This window comes from Pteropus vampyrus, unplaced genomic scaffold (assembly GCF_000151845.1).
Source record: "Pteropus vampyrus isolate Shadow unplaced genomic scaffold, Pvam_2.0 Scaffold101, whole genome shotgun sequence".
NCBI classification, from domain to species: Eukaryota; Metazoa; Chordata; class Mammalia; order Chiroptera; family Pteropodidae; genus Pteropus; species Pteropus vampyrus.
The window spans coordinates 5,345,360-5,365,175 of NW_011888882.1; the positions used below are offsets into that span (position 1 = coordinate 5,345,360).

At 42.5% G+C, this 19,816-nt stretch overlaps 1 protein-coding gene across 2 annotated transcripts in view; it reads left to right on the forward strand.

The window, feature by feature from the left end:
* Positions 1–1,472: 1,472 nt before the first annotated feature.
* DDO (D-aspartate oxidase) overlaps positions 1,473–19,816 on the forward strand; it is a 20,564-nt gene continuing 2,220 nt past the window's right edge. Inside the window, exons 1-5 of one of the 2 annotated variants that reach the window (XR_002781470.1) lie at positions 1,473–1,561; positions 2,556–2,731; positions 6,134–6,242; positions 8,933–9,109; positions 17,438–18,134. Coding sequence is in view for 1 of the 2 variants with exons in the window: in XM_011364824.2 (XP_011363126.1) it covers positions 2,560–2,731; positions 6,134–6,242; positions 8,933–9,109; positions 17,438–18,005 (1,026 nt within the window). In the remaining variant the exon portion in view is untranslated. Of the gene's footprint in view, positions 1,562–2,555; positions 2,732–6,133; positions 6,243–8,932; positions 9,110–17,437; positions 19,278–19,816 lie in introns of those variants that run through there. The other variant, XM_011364824.2, reaches the window with a different exon arrangement.

A 19,816-nucleotide genomic window follows, 5' to 3' on the forward strand; every position in this document is an offset into this window, starting at 1 on the left:
TTTCAAATACAGTCCTCCATCCTAGCTGGTGCTTTTCACACTCCGCTCTCACACAAACCTTCTCATGTAGCCACCCACCATTTCCTTAGCTCTCTTTTGAACTTTCTGCCTCTGCCGCTTTGCTCACACCATCCTCTGCTGTCCCTCCCCCCACCCCACCCATATTTCCTACCCTTCCTTTGTCTATCCAAATCTCACTGATTCTTTGGAGCCTTCCTCATTTCCAGTCTCGTCTGCTGGACTGACCAGTTAGATCCATCATATGTCCTCTCTCCTGAGCCCTCACAACACCTACAGTTAGTGCTCCTTAGTAGAGGGCTGTCTTATTCTGCCTTGTTTCCTTCCACAAGGGAGAGAACATCATTTTAGAAACCCTTAAATCTCTTGTTGTCCTTGCGACATGCCTTGGACAGAGTGACTGCTCTGTAAATGTTTGTTGATTGACTTTATAACATGTGCTCAAAAAACCATATATACCATCTTACGAAGAATTTTATATATCTTAGCAGATGTTCACAATGACTTGTAAGAGAAATCTTAGTTCATTCACAATTTTCAAATGGGGAAACCGAAACTCAGAAGTTAGGTGACTTGCTCAAGGTAAAACATCTGGCACGAAAGTGTGTGCTTTGATGAACATTTTGAACCTTGGAGACTGACATTCAGACTGGGCTTTGCTCTTAAGAGAACTTGGGCCCTTATTCTCTTGGAACCTTAATTTACTCATCTATAGAATGGGGATAATAATAGCACCTATTTCATAAGGTGGTTGTGTTATATTGTGTTATGCATGTGTCTAGCACAGAGTTAAGACTAACTTCATATTAGTTACAATATTATTATCATTACTTTGATGCATCAAACTGCTTCCCTGTAAACAAATTTGTTGATTGTAAAGTGTCTGCCACAAGGTAGATACTCAGCCAATATTTGAATATGTGAGCTAAAGAATCATTTGGTTTTTATCCTAGATTATCTCCTAAATAATCTTTCCAACTGTGATCAGGTCATCATTTTAGTGATGAACAACATTATTCTGCCTTCCCCCAGCCCCCACACCCCCTCCCACCAGCTGACCCAGCAGAGCCAGGCACCAATGGGAGACGGCAGGAACTCTGGGCAGCCAAATGAGGAAACCAGGGTTTGCTTTGGGCCAGAACTTGCTGGGAGTTGGATAGGTTCACTCGTTATTTACCGTGCCTACAAACCAGCTGGAGAAATCCCAGGCTGGTGGTGAAATGGAGGGTTTGTAAACTAGAAAGAGAAGAGCTGCTAAGTAAGGGTGGACACGCTCCCAGGGCTTGGCAGAGCCGCAGCTCCATGGAGCTTACAAGATGAGGTCAATGGTTCCTTTCTCCAGGAGAATAAGTGACAGAGCCACGGGCGTACGGGCCAATGGAGAGTAAGATTAAAGGGAATGTCCTTAACAGTTTCCCCAATAGGAAGCAGTTTTGCTTTCCCCTCCGCTTTTCAGGGCACTAGACCAACCAACCGCGCACTGGGAAGACAAGCTTTGGTGCCAGAGCCTTCTGTGGGCTCCAGGCTGCTTTTTCAGAGACAGGTACTTGAATCCTCCTGCTTGTGGCTCAGGGGTCATTCTATACATACTCTTTGGGAGTTTGGGGTTGTGTCTTAGCGGGATCAAGTGACAGTGATTCACAGGTCACTGGGCCAAGGTATACCCACCTTGCTGGCTCACGTTCCTTCTCCCTGGCAGCTGGTTATTCTCAGCCATGGGCTACCTGCCCTCCCAACTGAATTTATTAGAGCTATTTTGAGAAAGTTGCTGGGCAGAGAGGCTGGCGTGAAATAGGAGAGCCAGGAAGGGATTAGGTGGCTGCCTTCTATCTCTGGGGGACACATGTGGGGCTACGCTCCTCAAGCTTGCCCCCACCACTGGTCTGTCCCTTGCCTGGACCCTTCCTTTCTCAGAGGTGGGGTTTCAGGTGTGGGGTGGGAGTGAGGATGGGAATGTGGGGGTGGAGAAAGCAGTGACAGAGGCAGGGAAGGGGGTGGCGAGAGCTGGTTAGAGTGAGGAGCAGAAGAGGAGATGCTGAGTTGAGTCGTTCAAACTTTCTGTCACATTGTTATAATTAAAAAATTAGTTCATAGACAGTAAAGCCTAACTCTAAATTGCTGATGTACCCTTCCCTCCCAGTGGCTGTACCTCGGGAGGTTTTGCTGCTCGTGTCTACCTCGCTTACTTCACCAATCTTCCCTACGTCGTGTCCACAGGGAGAGTGGTTTAGGCAAGGGGGCGGGATAAGTAGAAATCTCCCCAAAACGCAAACCTACTTACCTATCACGTGTTCTAGCAGCAACTCCAGGCTGGTTTTGCAATAATGTCTAAAACTCCCATCGAGACCTTGCTGCCCCAACGCATCATGGAAAGAGAGCTTCCAGGGACCTCTCTTTATTCCACGAGGAATACTAACAGGGAAGGTCTTAGTTTGACAGGCTGTGGACCTCAGGAAAGAACCCCCGGGGCCAAACTCTGTGCTGGATCGAATAAACCCTAGAACAAGGCCTATAGCTCATGGCTTCTCTGCCCACAGGCCCATGGACACAGTCCGGGTTGCCATTGTGGGGGCAGGTGTGACAGGGCTCTCCACTGCTCTGTGCATTTCCAAATCGATCCCGCGATGCTCCGTCACAGTCATTTCCGACAAGTTTACTCCGGATACCACGAGTGATGTGGCAGCTGGAATTCTTATTCCTCACGCTTATGAAGGTGAGAAGGATTTTTGCTCCTCTGTCAGATACGATAGACATTAGGTAGAATGATGCTAGTGAAATTCTGTTGACAAAGACAGCTGGATGTGCATGTAAGTGTAATGTACACTTTTAGCATCTCATTGGTTCATCTGTTAGGAAGGGCTCAGTTATGCTGTAAGACAAGAATAACCTCCAAATCTTAGCAGCTTGAAAAGCAAAGGTTTTTTTTCTTGCTCACGAGTATGTTGATCGAGCATCAGTGAGGGACCTGCTTATCACCCAAGGATCTAAGCTGATGAAGCAGAGGCTGTCTTGAATGTCATCAGTACCAGTGCCAGGCGGAAGGGAGTTTTGGGGACGGGGCGGGGAGGGTCTCACTTCTGCAATTAAAGGATCTGTCCAGCCCACCCCTCAGAAAGAGGCTGGGAAGTGCAAACCTGTAAGGCTCACAGGAGGTGGACAGCCAGAAGTATTTGGTAAACAATAATGACTATCACAACTGGTAACTCTAAGTCTCCCTACTGATTCCAGTAATGACCATCAAGTCAGAAACTACTTGCATGTAACGAGACTAAAATTATACTCACTTGTACTCTAGTATAAAAACAATCAGTCAACATGTATTCAGGCCTAAGGATGCATTAATTTTTAAAAACATATCCATGCATTCTTTCCATTTGGTATTTCCCGCGTGAAACGGGAGAAGGGGAACAGCATTAAATAGAAACCCAAATCACTTTGCAGCTAATGAGGTTAATAGTCACTGTCTCCACCTTCTTATTTGCACTCTCTGTTCTCTCCTTGTAGTTTTAACTTTTTAATTCAAAGTTATACACGCACATCGTTCAAACAGTCAGATGTTTATAAGATTTATTACAAAAAGCAGCAAACTGGACTATGAAAATTGCCCTGTTCGTTTAATCTGGAAACTCATGTAGTTCAGTTCAAGAAGCAGTCCCAAGTTACTCAATTATTGAGGCTTCTCTCCTGATCTCTCTTTCGCTCTTTCTGGAGTTGCTGCTACGCTGGGCCTCCTGGACTGGTCCTCCAATTCTCACAGCTTCCCCACCCGCTCCTATTTCTACCTCTCTTTTTATATTCCTTTCTGGAAGATTTTCTCAATTTTGTCTTTTGCCTTGTTGTTGACTTTTTTTATTTCTACTATAGCATTTTTTTAATCTTCCAAAGTTCCTTTTTGTTCTCTAAAATTTCCTTTGTGATAACATTCTATTTGTGTTCTATGGTTGCAACAGATTTTCTTTCTGACAGATTAGTATCTTTCTGAAAATACTAATAATAGCCTTTAAAAGATTTTCTCTCTGCATAGTTTTTGTTGTCTCCAAGTTGTGCTGTTTTGTGGGACATTCTCATTTTTCATATTGCAGGTTTTCCTTGGCCATGTGTTCACTTTTACCTGTCTGCTGACAGATAGGAGAAGGACACTAAATAGCTGATGGGAATTTCTAAGCACGTACACAGGGCCTGTAGCCTTAAGCCTCACTAGAGTGAGATGGCAGGTCTATTTAGTTGGGGAACCTCTAATGTCATTATGTTTAAGTCTTTCTTCTTGGGAAGGTCATGTTTGCCAGAGAAGAAGATTCCAGTCTCCTGGCTGGGGAAGGTTGAAAGCCTACCTGGCATCCTTCTAGGAGGCAGAGGGAGGAGAGGGCTGGAGTCGTAGCACCCAGTTCCTATGTGTTTCCTTAACCTTCCTCTTCAGTATGTTGTTCTTACTTGGTGTTTCCTAGTGCAGACATGCCCAGTTTCACCTAACAGAGAATAAACCCATCTTTTGCCCAGATGGAGAGGGCAATGCCTTGGTATTGGAGGTCCAAGAACTTGGCTTTATCAGAACCCATGATGCTTGTCTACCTCCTGGGAGCTGCCTTGCAGGGAACAAGCACAGGAGGCTGGCATGTTTGCATAACGCTAATTCATACTAGGTGCCTTTCATATGACAAGTTCTCGTGTCCATTTCTAGGAGCCTCCTTGCTTGCACCAGGCCCGGATGAGTGGCCAGAAGGTAGCCTGATAGTCATGGAATCATCTTCAAAGGTGGCTCATCTGAGAGTTCATCCAGGCCATTGAAGCCAGAACTCACACTCTGGGCCGGATGGTTGGGGCCCTGGATCAGGGTCTTTCTCTCTCCAGTCTTCTCTCTGGGCTTCTTTCAAACCAGCCCCAGTGGTAATATCTTCTGTACTTATGTATGTCAACGTTATACAGTGTTTAAGGAAGACAGCACAAATCCACTCCTAAAGACACCCTTATGGACTCTTTAACAAGTTTTAAACCCTGCTACTGAAATGCCTGCATTGATCTAGGGGCTTTGTCTGGGGAGCAGGATGACTCCAGGGGCCTGTTCACTTCTATGGTGAACTCCAGGGAATCGCTCCAAGCAGGGCTGCGTCAGCATCCTCTCTGCTTTAGTTCCCTCATCTCCTCTGTGGCTGCCCCGTAGCAGCCCTTCAGGAATACTGTTCCCCAGTCCCTGGCCTGACCCTGGACTCTCCCTCATGACCCTTCTACGGGAGTCAGACGGCCTGTGGATTTGTCTGTGCCTACATTGGACACTTTGGAGCTCAAACACTTATTTTGGGGCTTGACATTTATGTCCTTCTGGACAAGCCTGGTACCCTTCCAGAAGCTGTGTCTGAGTCCAATCTCTTGTGCTCTGGCAGGGATGCCCATGGGATAGGGAGCACTGGTTCACAGGACTCTTGACAGAGAGGGGGTGCCCTGCATGGTCCTTGCATATCCTTGCTGACTCCGGGGATGATACTCTAGGCTGGCCCGTGATTCCATGGAATGGAGGGGCATGGAGGACATAGCAGCCCTGGCTGGGGCCGTAGGGAGCCCCTCCTGAGGAGCTAACCTCCGCAGTGCAGACCTTGTTTCCTTGTATCAGGAGGGCGAGCTCCATGGGCTTCCCATTGACGTGCAGCTGTTCTCTGTCCTGGTTGATCTGGGCCCCACAGATCTACTCTTGTCACTTACCATGTTTTCAGCCCCAGGAAAGAGGCCCTGGGTTCCTTCTCCTATCATTTCAGCTGTATGGCCAGCCAGATGCCTTAGCTCTGAACTAACTTCTGCTAAGGCTGGTTATGGATCTTTCAAGGACTTCTGGAATATTCTTGGTAGCAAAGACCACCTGCCAGCTGACTCACATATCGGATTTTGCCCCGATTGATTGGTTTCCCCTTTGCTGATTAATCATTATATGAACAGAAGCTAATAGCACACGTCAACATTCAAAACTCTGTATGTTGATGTATCCTCTACCACACTGTGGTACTTTATCTAAATGTTCCTCCTTGTCTCTTTATTTTTTCCATTTTCTAAGAAGGAGCTTATGTAAACCATAGTCAATAACATCACTTTCTTTTCTGTTCCCCTTGGCTTTTCCCTGTGATTATAGACACACCCATCCAAGAGCAGAAGCAGTGGTTCAGGGAGACGTTTAACCGTCTATTTGCAATTGCCAGTTCTGCAGAAGCCAGAGAGGCTGGTGTTCATCTGGTGTCTGGGTAAGAGAAGAAATCCGAAGTTATTTTAGAATTTGGAATGATCTTAACAGACTTTAGAGTTCAGCGTAAACTATTATTGAGTATCTGCTGTGAGCAGCGTGCTGACCTAGATGTGGGCAGATTTAGAAAAACATTTTAGGCTTTACTTCAAAGAACTCAAGAAAGACAAATTATCATATTAGATTTTTTAACAATAAACCAATACAGTTTCTCATCACAAATACTATTTTGAGTTTCCTCAGGGATTATGCAGTGATTTCCAAATATGGCTAAAAAATTTGTCAGGTAAGCAACAAGCTTAGGTTATGTGGGGGATGATGTAGCTGATGGAAGTCAAACAGGTGCGACACTGGAATGGGTACAGAGACCCAAAATATAGGAACATATTATATAGTTAGTGTTTTTGAAGAATGAGACGTTCCAAAAAAAGTAAATTTTCTAGGTCACTAAAGTTACCTTTTGAAAAGCCACTTGGGAAAAAATATTTCTGAAACAGTTAGCACACTTCTATTTGATTCTTCATATCTAATTTCAGGAGACATGCATTATTAAACAAAAGAGTTTAAAAATAAATCCTATGTAACATTTCTAGCACAAACTAGCACTTAAAATATGACAATGTCTTTCTATATCTTCTTACTAGCTATTCTATCATTTTTAATTTATGTCTTTTAATTTATGACATAGCCTATATGCTATCTGTATTCTTGTGTGTAATACAGTCATGCCCTAAGCCTTCTGAAGAACAGAAGGAGGTTTGCCTTTTCCTAACTTCTCAAATCTACTGCCTGTTTTGTGCTGTTTCTAAAAATGAAACAAAACTGTCCTTTCTTTTCTTTTGAGAATCAGGCTCTCTGCTGACATTTTCCGCTAGTGACATTTTCTGCCCTCCCTCACCATCACAAACACCAAAGGGTGTTGATGTCATTAATTTCCTGAAGTCCCTGTCCAAAGTAGCAATTTTCACTTCTCTGCCTTCTGAAGATGGACTGATAACGACAATTCTCTTCAAAGCCAGATGATGAACCACATCGAAGAGTGCTTCTCATTGATATACAGCCACACTTGGTTTTTGTCCAACCAATGTGACCCAGCCTAACTCACAAACTTTGGCTCTAAGTAATTTTCGTAGACAGCTATGTCCAAAATTCAACTATCCTTTCAAGAGTAAGACATTGCCACCATTGAGGATATTAAGAAGAATATACTTTAAGTATTCTAAAAGAGAGTATTTACTTCACATGAATGATTTTTATCCCACTTGTTTCCAAAAAGGATTTGGATCAGTCAAGTGAAGACAAGGGTACAATGTCCTGTGTGTCTTTGGCTTACGTATATAGCCTTAATCATCTATTCATCTATTCATTCCTTCTAAACAATTTTTCAGCGTTCGCCGGTATCAGGTACTGTCCTAGGTATTAAGGATATATAAATGAGCAATTTAGTACACACTACTTGGCATATAGTAGATGCTCAATAAATATGTACTGAGTAAATTTGTAAGAAAGTCAGACTTTGTCCTGCCCTCGTGCAGCTTATGGTCTGTAGGGAATGTCCTAAATCTAATGAGTTGCAAATGAGACACGAGTTACCAAGGGAAGAGTACAGGGTGCTCTGGAAGTATGTATCTGGAGAATAACTTTCTCTGGGAAGTTGTGAGAAGCCATCAAGAAAAAAGTAATATTTCAGCAGAGACCCTCTGGATGAGTGTAGGTTAGATTTGGTGATGTAGAGGTGAAGGAGCAGAGACAAAGTTCAGGACAGAGGAGTCAGTGTACCAGGAGGAGGCACATGCATAGACCTGGATCTAGGGTGACTGATTTATTGGAGGGACAAAAATTTCCAGGGTAATGGAAAGCCACTGAGGGCTTTTCAACAGCAAAGTAACTGATCATGTTTGCTTTTCAAAAATATTCTGTCTGTAGCGTGGAAAACAGATTTGTGGAAAGAGAGATAATGGTGGGATAGATTACGTGTTGATAGTAGGGATAGAGAGTAGATGAATTTGAGAAATACTTAAGAGGAGATTTGATAGGGTCTGACAGTTGATGACATGTAGAAGGTGAGAGAAGAGAGAGAGTCAAGGATGACTCTTGGGTTTCTGGAGTTAGCACCTGGGTAGATGGGGCACCGTTTTCTGAATTGGTGGAACTGGGGAAAGAGGGAGGGGAAGTGTGCAGGGTGGTTAATGTGGAGACATGGGGGTAGACATCCAGTGGGGAGTAGACAACATGGGTTTGGATCTGGTTTTGGAGCTCAGGAGAGAGAAGAGGGCTGGAGATGTAGCCTTCTTTGGAACATTACTTGTTTTAATTTAGATATTTTGTTCAGATTTGAGGTCAGTCTTTAACTTATGATGGTATGTAAAACATCTGGAAAAACAGAAAAACTTTTCCTCAATATACACAGTCATAACTAAATAAAGAAAAGCAAGAGCTTTTTAGAAAAAGAGAATTAAATTCAATCTTTAAAAGACACACTGTTTTTAAATGTCTTATTTTCCTCAATCATGCACATTTTAAATTTAGCTACTGAGTTATCTGAACCCAAGAGAATGGAAGAATAGATCTTTTTCTCTTTATGTTATAGAAGTGTGATTTTTCAATAGTTTAGCAAATATTGCATGGAGTTCACTAGAAATGTGTTATTTCACAAAATTTCAGGAAAATTTTCCACCTAATATGTTTGAGTTGGCAGATATTTCGGAGCGTTCCTACTGTGGAAGTGCCATTCTGGGCCGACGTGGTTCTGGGATTTCGAAAGATGACCGAGGCGGAGCTGAAGAAATTCCCTCAACATGTGTTTGGTCAGGCTTTTACGACGCTGAAATGTGAAAGCTCTGTTTATCTCGCATGGTTGGAGAAAAGGTCAGTTAAAATGGCTCTTTGCTGCTTTCTTCATCTGTCATAGCCATAAATAACTTCGTAGCTATTTATAAAATGTATACTGGAAAGTCTCTGTGGTCCCTCAGAGCTCTTTGCATTGTATCTTGCTGCTCACAAATGGCTGAAGCTTTGTTAAAACAATTTGAAGACCGTGTTTGTGTCACAGGAGCGAGTCATACCATGCTCGTAGTAACACATCCATCTCTTCTATGTGTGCACCTTTGGTGCTCCCCGCCCAAGTAAAACCCACTTATTAAAATAGTATCTTAGTTTCCTCATCCGTAAAAGGGAGTTTAGAAAATACTCTTCCAACTATTAAATTAGATGAGTTACTCTAGTTCTTTGGATGAGAGAATCTTATGCTTATTATATATTATTTTTGAATTTTTTCTCAGTGATAAAATAGCTTCATTATTTTCTTTTGTTATAAATAAGAACTCTGACACTGAGGGTTTATCTAAACTATGTAATTGCTTCCTCATTCAGTTCAGCCCAAAATGCCCCGAACTTGCATTTTGACTTGTTTTTCAGGATTTCCCGCTGTTTCCAGTCAGTTAGGAAACATATCGAGAGCGTATTTATTTCAGACATGTCGATAAATCTCTCTATAGTTTGGTCTAGAAATTGGGAGCATGTTGGGGGTTGTGAAACAGCCCTTTCAATCTCCGAATCTATATATTTGGTAGATGAATAGGAACAGTGCGAATTATTGTGTAAATGTTAGAAAGTGGCTCGAAGTAAGCAGTGGCAACAATGATCTGGTCCCAGACGTAAGATATAGAATAATTGATTCAGATAATTCATTAATTCCACAATTCTTTGTCGAACACCTATATATACACTGGTCAAAAGGAAGATAAAATATCATTTTTATTGAGGAATTTTTAGTCTATTGGTATAAATGGATGTATATATTCGTGTGTTTACATTTACATATTAATTAACAATTAGAGTAACACATATGGTGAGGGGTAAATTCAGATTTATGAGCTCTGAATGGGAGCACAGAAGAGGGGCCTAAGTCCATTAGACATATGTCAAGAGCATTATGATATATTTTTATAGCTTTATAAGTGCTCGTCTCACTTTTACCTGTCAGCAATTTATATGGGTCAATTTATTTTTGAAAGTTTCGGTTTCATAAAACCCACAATTTTGTGCCTTGTTCACTGGCCTATAAACCACTGTTTGTAGGCTAAATTTCCACCTGAGTACATCAGTTGATAAGTGAACATTTTGAGCCATCATATGATGGAGTTGCCCATCAGCCAACATTCAAGTTTTAGCAGAATCACCATCTTTCCCGAGTGCCAGTTTTGTGTAGTGCTGCATTTTTGTCCTTATATTATAAAAACGACTGTAAAAATTTGGAAGTGCTAATGCTAGTGATACAAAGTTGAGGTATCATATATTTTATCTTAATTAAATTCAGATACAGGAAATTATTAAGCATGCCGAAAGTGGCAGTTTTACTATCGATATGGTATATATATATATATATATATATATATATATATATATATATATATATATATATATACCATATATACAAAAACAAAATATTGGGCATAAAAGGTGAGGCGGCATTAGGGAATTTTAAAATTTTTTAAATTTTTAGTTCTCTTAGGCTGAAGTTTTATTATTACCCCAAATCTATTGTTTGGCTTTCTCATCTTGGATTTTTGTATCTATGTTCTTGACAGTCCACAGAAAACCTGGCTGGAGCCCTATGGTCTCTGGAAGATTGGGAAGAGGGTTTGTTCCCATCACGGAGGCTGTCAAAGGCTGACCAAGGGCTTCTCTGTGTGGGGTTGGCCAGGGGCTGGGGCAGGGATGGTCATGGATGCAGAAATAAGGAAAGTGGATGAACTCTTATAAACCCTTTATCCAGATTCCTAACATTTTGCTTTATCATCTTCTCTCTCTCTTATTTATATACATTATTTTTTTTCAGAACAATATAAGATTAAGTTACAGACACTGTGTCCCATTATTTTTATATATTGCCATGTGTGTTTTCTAAGAGCAAGGATATTCTCTTACATAAACACAGTACTATGATAAAAGCCCAGATAGTCATATTGATACAATGCTATAAACTATGGACCTTACTCATATTTTGCCAGTTGTCCCAATAATGTCCTTTATATGATATGTGTATTTCTGGTTCATGATCCAATCCATGATAACACATTTCACATCGCATTTAGTTGTCATGTCTCTTTAGTCTCTGGCCTATCTTTGTCTTTTATGATGTTTATAACTCTGAATAGTACATACCAGTTGTTTTGTAGAATATCCCTCAGTTGTCTAATGTTTTGTTGTGATTAGATTGAAGTTATGCATTTTTGGTGGAACGCCACGGAGTTGGTGTTGAATCCTTCTTGCCTCATATCAGGAGGTGCATGGTGTCAGTTTGTCCTCTTCTAGTGACTTTACCTTCGATCCTCTGGCCTGCCAACTATCTCCACTGTGAAGTTGCTACTTTTTCCCTTTGCGATTGCTAAATGCGTTGTCAGGATATACCTTAAGGCTATGTTAATACCCTGTTTTTCTTCAAACTTCACCTAGTAGTTTTTGTACTTGTTGATAATTCTTGCCTGAACCATTACTGTAGTGTTTGCCAAGTGATACTTTTCTCTTTCTACATTTAGTTTGCTTTCTACTATAAGGAAGAGTCTTTTCTTTTCCTGTATTTATTATTCAGGTGTTTATATCAGTATGAACTCATAGATTCCTATTTTATTCAAAGTATTTCAGTCTATCACTCTTGTTATTTATTTTGATGTTCAAATTGTCCAAGATTTGGCCAGTGGGAGCCCCTTCAAGTTGCTCCTGCCTTTTTGACATGTCTGCATCTTTTTTTTTTTTTTTTTAAGCACTGTCTTACTTTTAGGAATAACAAGATTTCACACACTCCAATTTTGAGAAGAAAAACATTTTCTTTTTATGAATATTTTCTTTTTTTGAACAATTTTTCAAATGTTTTTATTGTTAATCATATATACATTTTTTTAATTGAAGAAATGATTTTAATTTTTTCCCCGGTCTACCTCCCCCTTCTTTCCTCCCCCCTCCCCTCTGGAAACCACTAGTCTATAGTCCATGTCCATGAGTCTCTGTTTGTTAGTCCTGTTTGTTTGTTGCTTTTAGGTTTATATCCCGCATATAAGTGATATCATGTGATTTTCAACTTTTTCTGTCTGGCTTATTTCGCTTAACATGATTATCTCAAGGTCCATCCATGTTATCACAAATGGCAGTGTTTCATCTCTTCTTATGGCTGAGTAACATTCCATTGTATATATGTACCACAGCTTCTTTAGCCAATCATCTATCATAGTTTATGAATATTTTACTCCATCTTTTCCTTAATAGAAATCTGAAGCAATGCCACAAATTAAATTTATGGATTTGGTGCAGAAATAAACTGCCTTTACTCTTTCTCCTTTCTCTTTCACCTTGTACCCTGAAATTACCCTGTTTCGATTTTGGGTAGAGCTAGGGAACACACCCAACATCAGCCCCTCCTCTACGTTGCCCTGCCTGGGACAAGAATAAGAACAGAAGCCCACATGCAGATGTGTAAATTTAAAAATTCTCAATCAAGCTAACAAATCTTTAAATAAGAAATAATTTAGGCTTTTACTTAACAAATACTTACAACCACTGGAAGGCCAAGATACATGTAGAATTCTTGGGTTTCCAGGAGGGTTGCACCTTAACACAGCAGCCTTGGGTGTGTGCCAGGAGGCACCCTAGCCCATACACTCACGCTCCATCTATACCCTCCCCTTGAAAATAGCTCTCTCTTGCCCATCCCTTGGGCTCAGGGGTACACAGACTGGCACAGTTTGCCCTGCAGAGGAAGACAGTGCAGGCCCTGGAAGTGGAGAGGGAATGTGGGGATGCTGGGTCCCCAGCTCATGGGCAGAAAATGAAGGGACAGGGCTCTGGCTGAACGCATCCCCCCACCCCGCCTCCATGCTCACTTCTCATGTGCAGCTGGAGAAGGGCCAGAGCAGGGTCCTCTAGGTGGCCCAGTGAAAGGAAGGTACAGTTCAGATTAGCCGGAGTAAGTTCTGAGTCTTTGAAATAGAGTGTGGGGGTATGAAGAGTTTCTCCCAATCTTTTACAAAAGGTTATGGACTATTAAGTAAAGGCAGAAGACTTAAACAGAAATTTTCCCTGAAAGAGAGGGCACATTGCTTTCATTGTGCTTTAAGTGACGAATAGTAGATAAGGTCTTCGGAAGATGGAGAGTTTGATGGGGCAGAGAGGGAGCACGAAGGCCCAGGACAACTGACGAGGTGGCAGGGGGGCTGTGTCGTGTGGGAGAGGGCAGAGGCAGGGACAGCAGCGTCACCCCAGTGTAAGTGTGCCCTCCTCTGAGGAGTCTTCGGCGATATCTCAGTTCGCCTGAGGCTGCCCTGGGCCGTGAGAAGTTCCTCCTTGGAGGGGCTGGGGGTTGTCCGCACCCTGGACTGTGAGGGAGGGCCAGTCCCCAGCACGGCCGCAGTCCCAGCAGCTCTCCCACTCTGGCTGAGAATGAATGTTTTAGCTATGGAAACAAATGGAAACAAATACAGCTGACCCTTGAACAACACAGGTGTCAAGTGTGTGGGTCCACTTATATGCAGGTATTTTTCAACAATTGTATAGTTGGTCCCATCTCCCCAGATTCCGAGTCTGTGGATTCAGCCAACTACGGATGCAAAGGGCTGCCTGTGTGTAGTCTATGACATTATCTATAAGGAAATGGAACATTTGCAGATTTTGGTATCCACTGGGGGTCCTGGAACCAATTTCCCACTGATACCGAGGAACTGTATTTAAATTTTGGGGAGTCAAAGTTATCAGTGGATTTTTGACTGTGTGTGGGTTGGTGCCCCTAACCCCACCTTGTTCAAGGGTATACTGTATAATCAGGATGATTTGTTCTGCTTGCTTCTATAGTATCACCTTCCAGAAAACAGATCCCTCATTTCCATAATAACTTTATTTTTAGGCCTAATCTCCAACTGTGGGATGAAGGCCTGGGAAAAATCTTGCTACCCTCTCAGTAGTTGGAAACCTGTTGTCAGCATTTTACCTTACTTAAAATAACCCCAAGAGAGTGGTATCTTGTTCCACTGGGAGTCACTTCCTGACTGCAACATCATTGAGCCTGAGGGCCGGCTAGCTGGGAGCGCAGTTTCCTGTCTGCTTTTGGGTGGCAGAATGAGGGAGAAGAGATCCGAGAGGCTGTTCTTATCCCTTTCGAGTCCTGGGGAGGCCTCTTTCAGTCTATTTGTTTGATACACATGTTCACCACGACAGTGGCTGGGACGCGAGTGTCTCAGACAGACAGAATGCACAGTCAACGGCAGGGGAGCCACCCCAGCCCCTCCCAGCTCCCTCCAGGGGCCCTGATGCCTCATGCTTCCTCCCGCCGCCCAGTGTGGGGCCTGCACAGATAGCATGCAGAGGCCTCCAATCGATTAGTGGAGATTAGTTGTCCCCTTTCCCTCAGGGCCTGGCATCTGTCCAGAAGGCCAATGTGAAGAAGGATGAGGGCCCCACATCCTCTTTGCTCTTGAGGGAGGAGCTCTAGGGAAGGGATTTCTTTAAGACCAAAAGCAAGCCTTTCAGGGCGAGGATTTCAGCCAGGCGGGAAGCAGGGCAGCCTCGTGGTAAGGGGGTGGGATCCTGGGAACTCACTCTGTGGGCTGCCACCCACTCTCCTCCACCAGAAGCCACACAATTCGTCCTTGTTCCTCACACCCAAGGTCTGTTTTGTGGCCTCCTACATTCCTTCTACAGAATGTGAACGATCAGCCTACAGTGTTTTGACTCAAAAACAGGCATTTCACTCTACAAGCCACACAATAGCTTCGACCTAAGCATTATTCTTCTGAAAAAATATAAACTTCCAGGAAAGAAAAAATATTTTAACCACAAATTTGATCTGTATCATTTTTCAAAGAACAGAAGGGGTCATCTTCTTTTAAAAAAAAAACATACATATGTGTGTGTATGTGTATATATCACCAATATATGTATCTCCAATAGTATCCAGAACAAATGAACAAAAACCCCTGAGGTTTAATCAGCCATGCAGATCATATTTTATATATTTGGCCCGTGGAGACATATTCTGCTGCTTTTTACTTGTCCGTTTCCAGGAAATGCATCACAGAAGCAGTAAGTCAGCTGAGCCTGTTTCTTCGCCAGGCACACTAGCTAAATTATCTCGGCTGGACCAGCATTGTCTTACCTTTGATGACATCCAGAAGGCTGGGTGCCCCATATCTGTGCCAGCGGACCTGTAACTTAGGTGCATTGCTAACTTTTCAGGAGGCCATGCCTTACTCTGTGGCCCTGATAAGGCCCACACTGACCACAGCACTGACCACACTGGGCTTCCTTCCCAGTTCTTTCCTTCTACTCACGTAGTAAGCCCTCTCCGCTACTTTCCCTAGGAAAGCCCTCTGTCTCCCATTTCCTGTATCTTCTGTTCTCTTACTTGGTCTGACTCATAGAAGTGTCCACGAAAGAAACTCCTGTGGCTCTTTCAGTAGTTGGACAGAAATATGAATAGTATATTAGGGATGTGACAGGTTGTCCCTGCCTCATAAATGTCCCACCTGCAAAGGTCCTTCCTGTGTACAGCAGACCTGCTCCCCTGTGCCGAACACACACCATGCCTGCTAGAGCACAGTCTTCCTTTCCCAGCATCTTTAGGGATTTCCTTCCCTTCCCAGCATCTGTCCACCCCCCACTGGAGGAGCAATGAGCAAGAGATGGCTCCAGACACAGGTCTAATGTGAACTCTCCCCTTTCTCCCTGGCTATGTAAGGATGAAGTAGAAGGGGACCAGCCAGGAAGATGGAAAATGACGGTGTTTGGTTTTTTTCTAATGGTGGCAACAGGTTTAGTAGGGGATAGGTGTCTATGTTGGGTGCAATAGTCTTGGGTGCTTCCATGAACTCAAAGACTTCCATAGCTTTGGGGGCTTCTACTGGGGCTTCAGTAGCTGCCCTAAAGCAGCTACAGAGGTGAACTTGTCCCCTGAAACCCCACTTGCTGGACTAAGGGTGCAAAGCTACTCCCCTCCAGGACCACCTTTCCCATAGAAACCCTGGGCCTCATCCACACCCTCTTCCCCAAAGGGACCAGAGACTGCTCAATGCCTGAACAGGGCTTAGAGTGATTGACACAAGTTTGTGGAGAAGACAAGACAGGGATGGAGATTCAGAGAAGTGGGAAATGGAGTGCAGTAGATTTTATTAGAATATGCATCGCAAAGGAATGAGCGAGGGATGTGGTCCTTAGATGTGATGATGTTGTCAGGTCAAAATTAGACTATATATAAAATGTGAGAAATCCCATGTATCCTTCACCCAGATTCCCCAAATCTTAAACTTACCATATTTGCATTATCCTTTTCCCTGTAAATATACATTTTTTCCTGAACCATTTAGCTGCAGATATGATGTTGCTTTACCTCAAATACTGAATATGTATTTCTTAAACCCAGCACATTCTCTTATAATCGAAGTCAAGTAATCAGAATGAGAGTATTAAATTAATATAGGTACATTTTTGAAATTTATAAACCTTTTCAGATTTTGCCAATTGTCCCAATAACATGCTTTATAGCAGAAGAAAGTCCAGGATAATGTGTTGCAATATGTGTGTGTGTGTGTGTGTGCGTGAAGGTGTATACATATATGTATGTGTATATATATATTTAATGAATATGTACATTCATTAGAAGCAGGTGACTGGACTCTGCTCACATTCAGAGGGAGGGGAATTAGGCTTTAGCCTTGATGGATGATGATTCAAACAATTTGTGAATATCTTTTTAAAACAGCACCATTGGTTCTTTCAGTATAAATTATTGACATTCCTACCACATGCAAAACATGCATTCATATTTAAATTTTTAATGATTATAAGCTATGTTAGGTAAGGCTATATTAAGTGTCACCATGAAGAAGAAGTGGATTTTTTCCCTGTGAATCCCTGTGAATCTATATGTATATGTATAGTACTATAGTATATATGTATAGTACTATTTGCCAATTGAGATTTTAAATGAAAATAGACTGAAAATAATTATTTTCTGTTACTAAGGTGTCATGTTTGGGCTTGAAGCAAGGATTAAGTTTTTTAATTGACTACATTTAATACTACGTACACAATACGTAATGTCTTGCAGAGCCAGCCATCCTCTCTAGGTCTTTGACCACTGTCCCCTGCCAGCTGTTCTTAAATTTCTCTACACCTGATAAGGCTCACCTCCTGGTCTCTCGTTCTTCCCAGGGTAAAAGAAAGTGGAGGCCTGATACTCACCCGGCGAATAGAAGACCTGTGGGAGCTGCACCCATTCTTCGACATCGTGGTCAACTGTTCAGGCCTTGGGAGCAGACAGCTTGCAGGAGACTTGGAGATTTTCCCTGTCAGGGGCCAACTGCTCAAAGTTCAGGCTCCCTGGGTGAAGCATTTTATCCGAGATGGGAGTGGACTGACCTATATTTACCCTGGTATATCCAGTGTAACCCTGGGTGGAACTAGGCAAAAGGGAGACTGGAATCTGTCTCCAGATGCAGAAATTAGCAGAGATATTCTTTCCCGATGCTGTGCTCTAGAGCCCTCTCTCCGTGGAGCCTGTGACATAAGGGAGAGGGTGGGCTTGAGGCCCTTCAGGGCAGGTGTTCGGCTGCAGAAAGAGCTCCTAGTCCAGGATGGCCGTAGACTGCCTGTGGTCCACCATTATGGCCACGGGAGCGGGGGCTTCTCTGTGCACTGGGGCACTGCTCTGGAGGCCTCCAGACTGTTAAACGAGTGTGTCCAAGCCCTGAGGACCCCTACTTCCAAGTCAAAGCTATAAGTGACATGAAATGACAGCAAGGGGCCCTGAAGACTACTGATCAAATACAATTTATTTTCAAAATCAGAAATGATACAATAGGTATCATTATATTTAGGACTAGTACTAATCTAATCTAGTGCTGTTCTGGTATTAGACTTAAGTCTAGTACTAATGACATGGGGCATAAAGCTCTATTTTTGTTAAAAACAAAGATTTCTTTTAGATCCGGTGTTCAAGGATCTATGCTAATTTACATGGATGCTGGAAGCTGTAGGGACTTTGACATTTTTGGTTCACAAATCCATAGGAGGAGATAACGTATGGATATCACTGAACTCACTGTCAGTTGCAGAGCTGCCCACAATGCTCAAAAATTGTAGCCAAGCGAGCCTTATAATCCCTCTAAATAAATTGCATGGTGATCACACAGTGCAGGTTTATTACATTTAATGGAAGACAAAGCATGACTCCTGCTGGAAGAATTCCTGGTGGAAGACAGGGATGAAGTTGCCTATGGATGTGGCATCAACTCAATAGCTGTCTGGGGTCCATCGCCTAAGGGTTGTACTTTTCATTACCACAGATGATTGAGAGCGGGTGGTTATATAGCTGACTTTGCCTAAGCATTTTGGAAGATTGGATAGCATGTGCAGCCAAAGAGCTAATTTGCTAATTAAGATGGAACAATCCTTCTGAATGAAGTATAACCAGAGTTTCCTGCAAGTTGTTAAAAAGCACTGGGGAGAAGGGGATTGTGTCTCATGATAAAATGAGCCTGGGAATTGCTGAATTAACTAAATTTAACCTGGCTTTTTGGGCCTACTCAGAGCCTTCAACCCATTCACGGGTATTGTGAATCCTCAGGTGGGCTTTGTCTTGAGTGAGAGAATGGTAAAGGAGGTGGTATTCGTTGAGATAAGGAAGCGTGGGAGAACTAGGTGCAATTTTAATTTGCGGGGGGGAGGGGGAGATGGCGTATGTTGAGTGATAAGTTCTTTTGGATATCCTGAGGGCGATGTGAGGTTGGCAATGAGAATGTGGGAAAGAGAAAGCCCCCAACATAACTTTGTTTTTATCGTTTCGTTCAGCGAGCTTTTGCATATGATTTTGTTTGAAGAGAAAATTCTGCTGGGAGAGAAAAAGAAGGGGAGAGAGAAAGGCAGGGAGGAGGCATTCAAACGAGGGGTCTTCTCTATAGATTTCCAGCAGGGGGTGGTATTGTATCAAATTCAGATAAATTGGTAAATTTGAAAAATTAGAACTGACTAGAAATAAAAAATGGATACCAGGTGTATTGAGTAAGTATATGATTCTTTTGAGGTTTTGGAGTTTATATGCCCAAAACGCCAATTCTGTTTGAAGTATTTGAGAAATGTATGAACTTAGATAGACTGAAAATAAACATGCATGCACACACACAGAGTTATACAAAATCTGTAAGAAATAATGTTGTGATAAAATGGCATTTTAAAGAAGGGAAATAAAAATTTTAATGATAAAAATAAAAATAAAGAGTGCTGCTTAGAATAGGTAGTCTTTAGTTGTGTTAAAGGTGGTTTGAAGTATACTCATTTGTTGCTCACACCCCTGGTTTTGAACCTACAGCATTTTCATATTGCGTAGGTAGGCTCGTACTCTATGACCATTGTCTATTTGCTACTCTCATTTACTTTCTCTGCATTTTATATTTCTAAAGTCTAACATTACAAGACAAAGATTAGAGGTGTCTTGAGAAAGTGATCATGGCTGCATGCCCTGTTTCATTTTTACTAATTGCTAAGCATTTGTTCCCAAGTGTATCTCAAAGAGGAGGTCTCCAACGTGCCCCC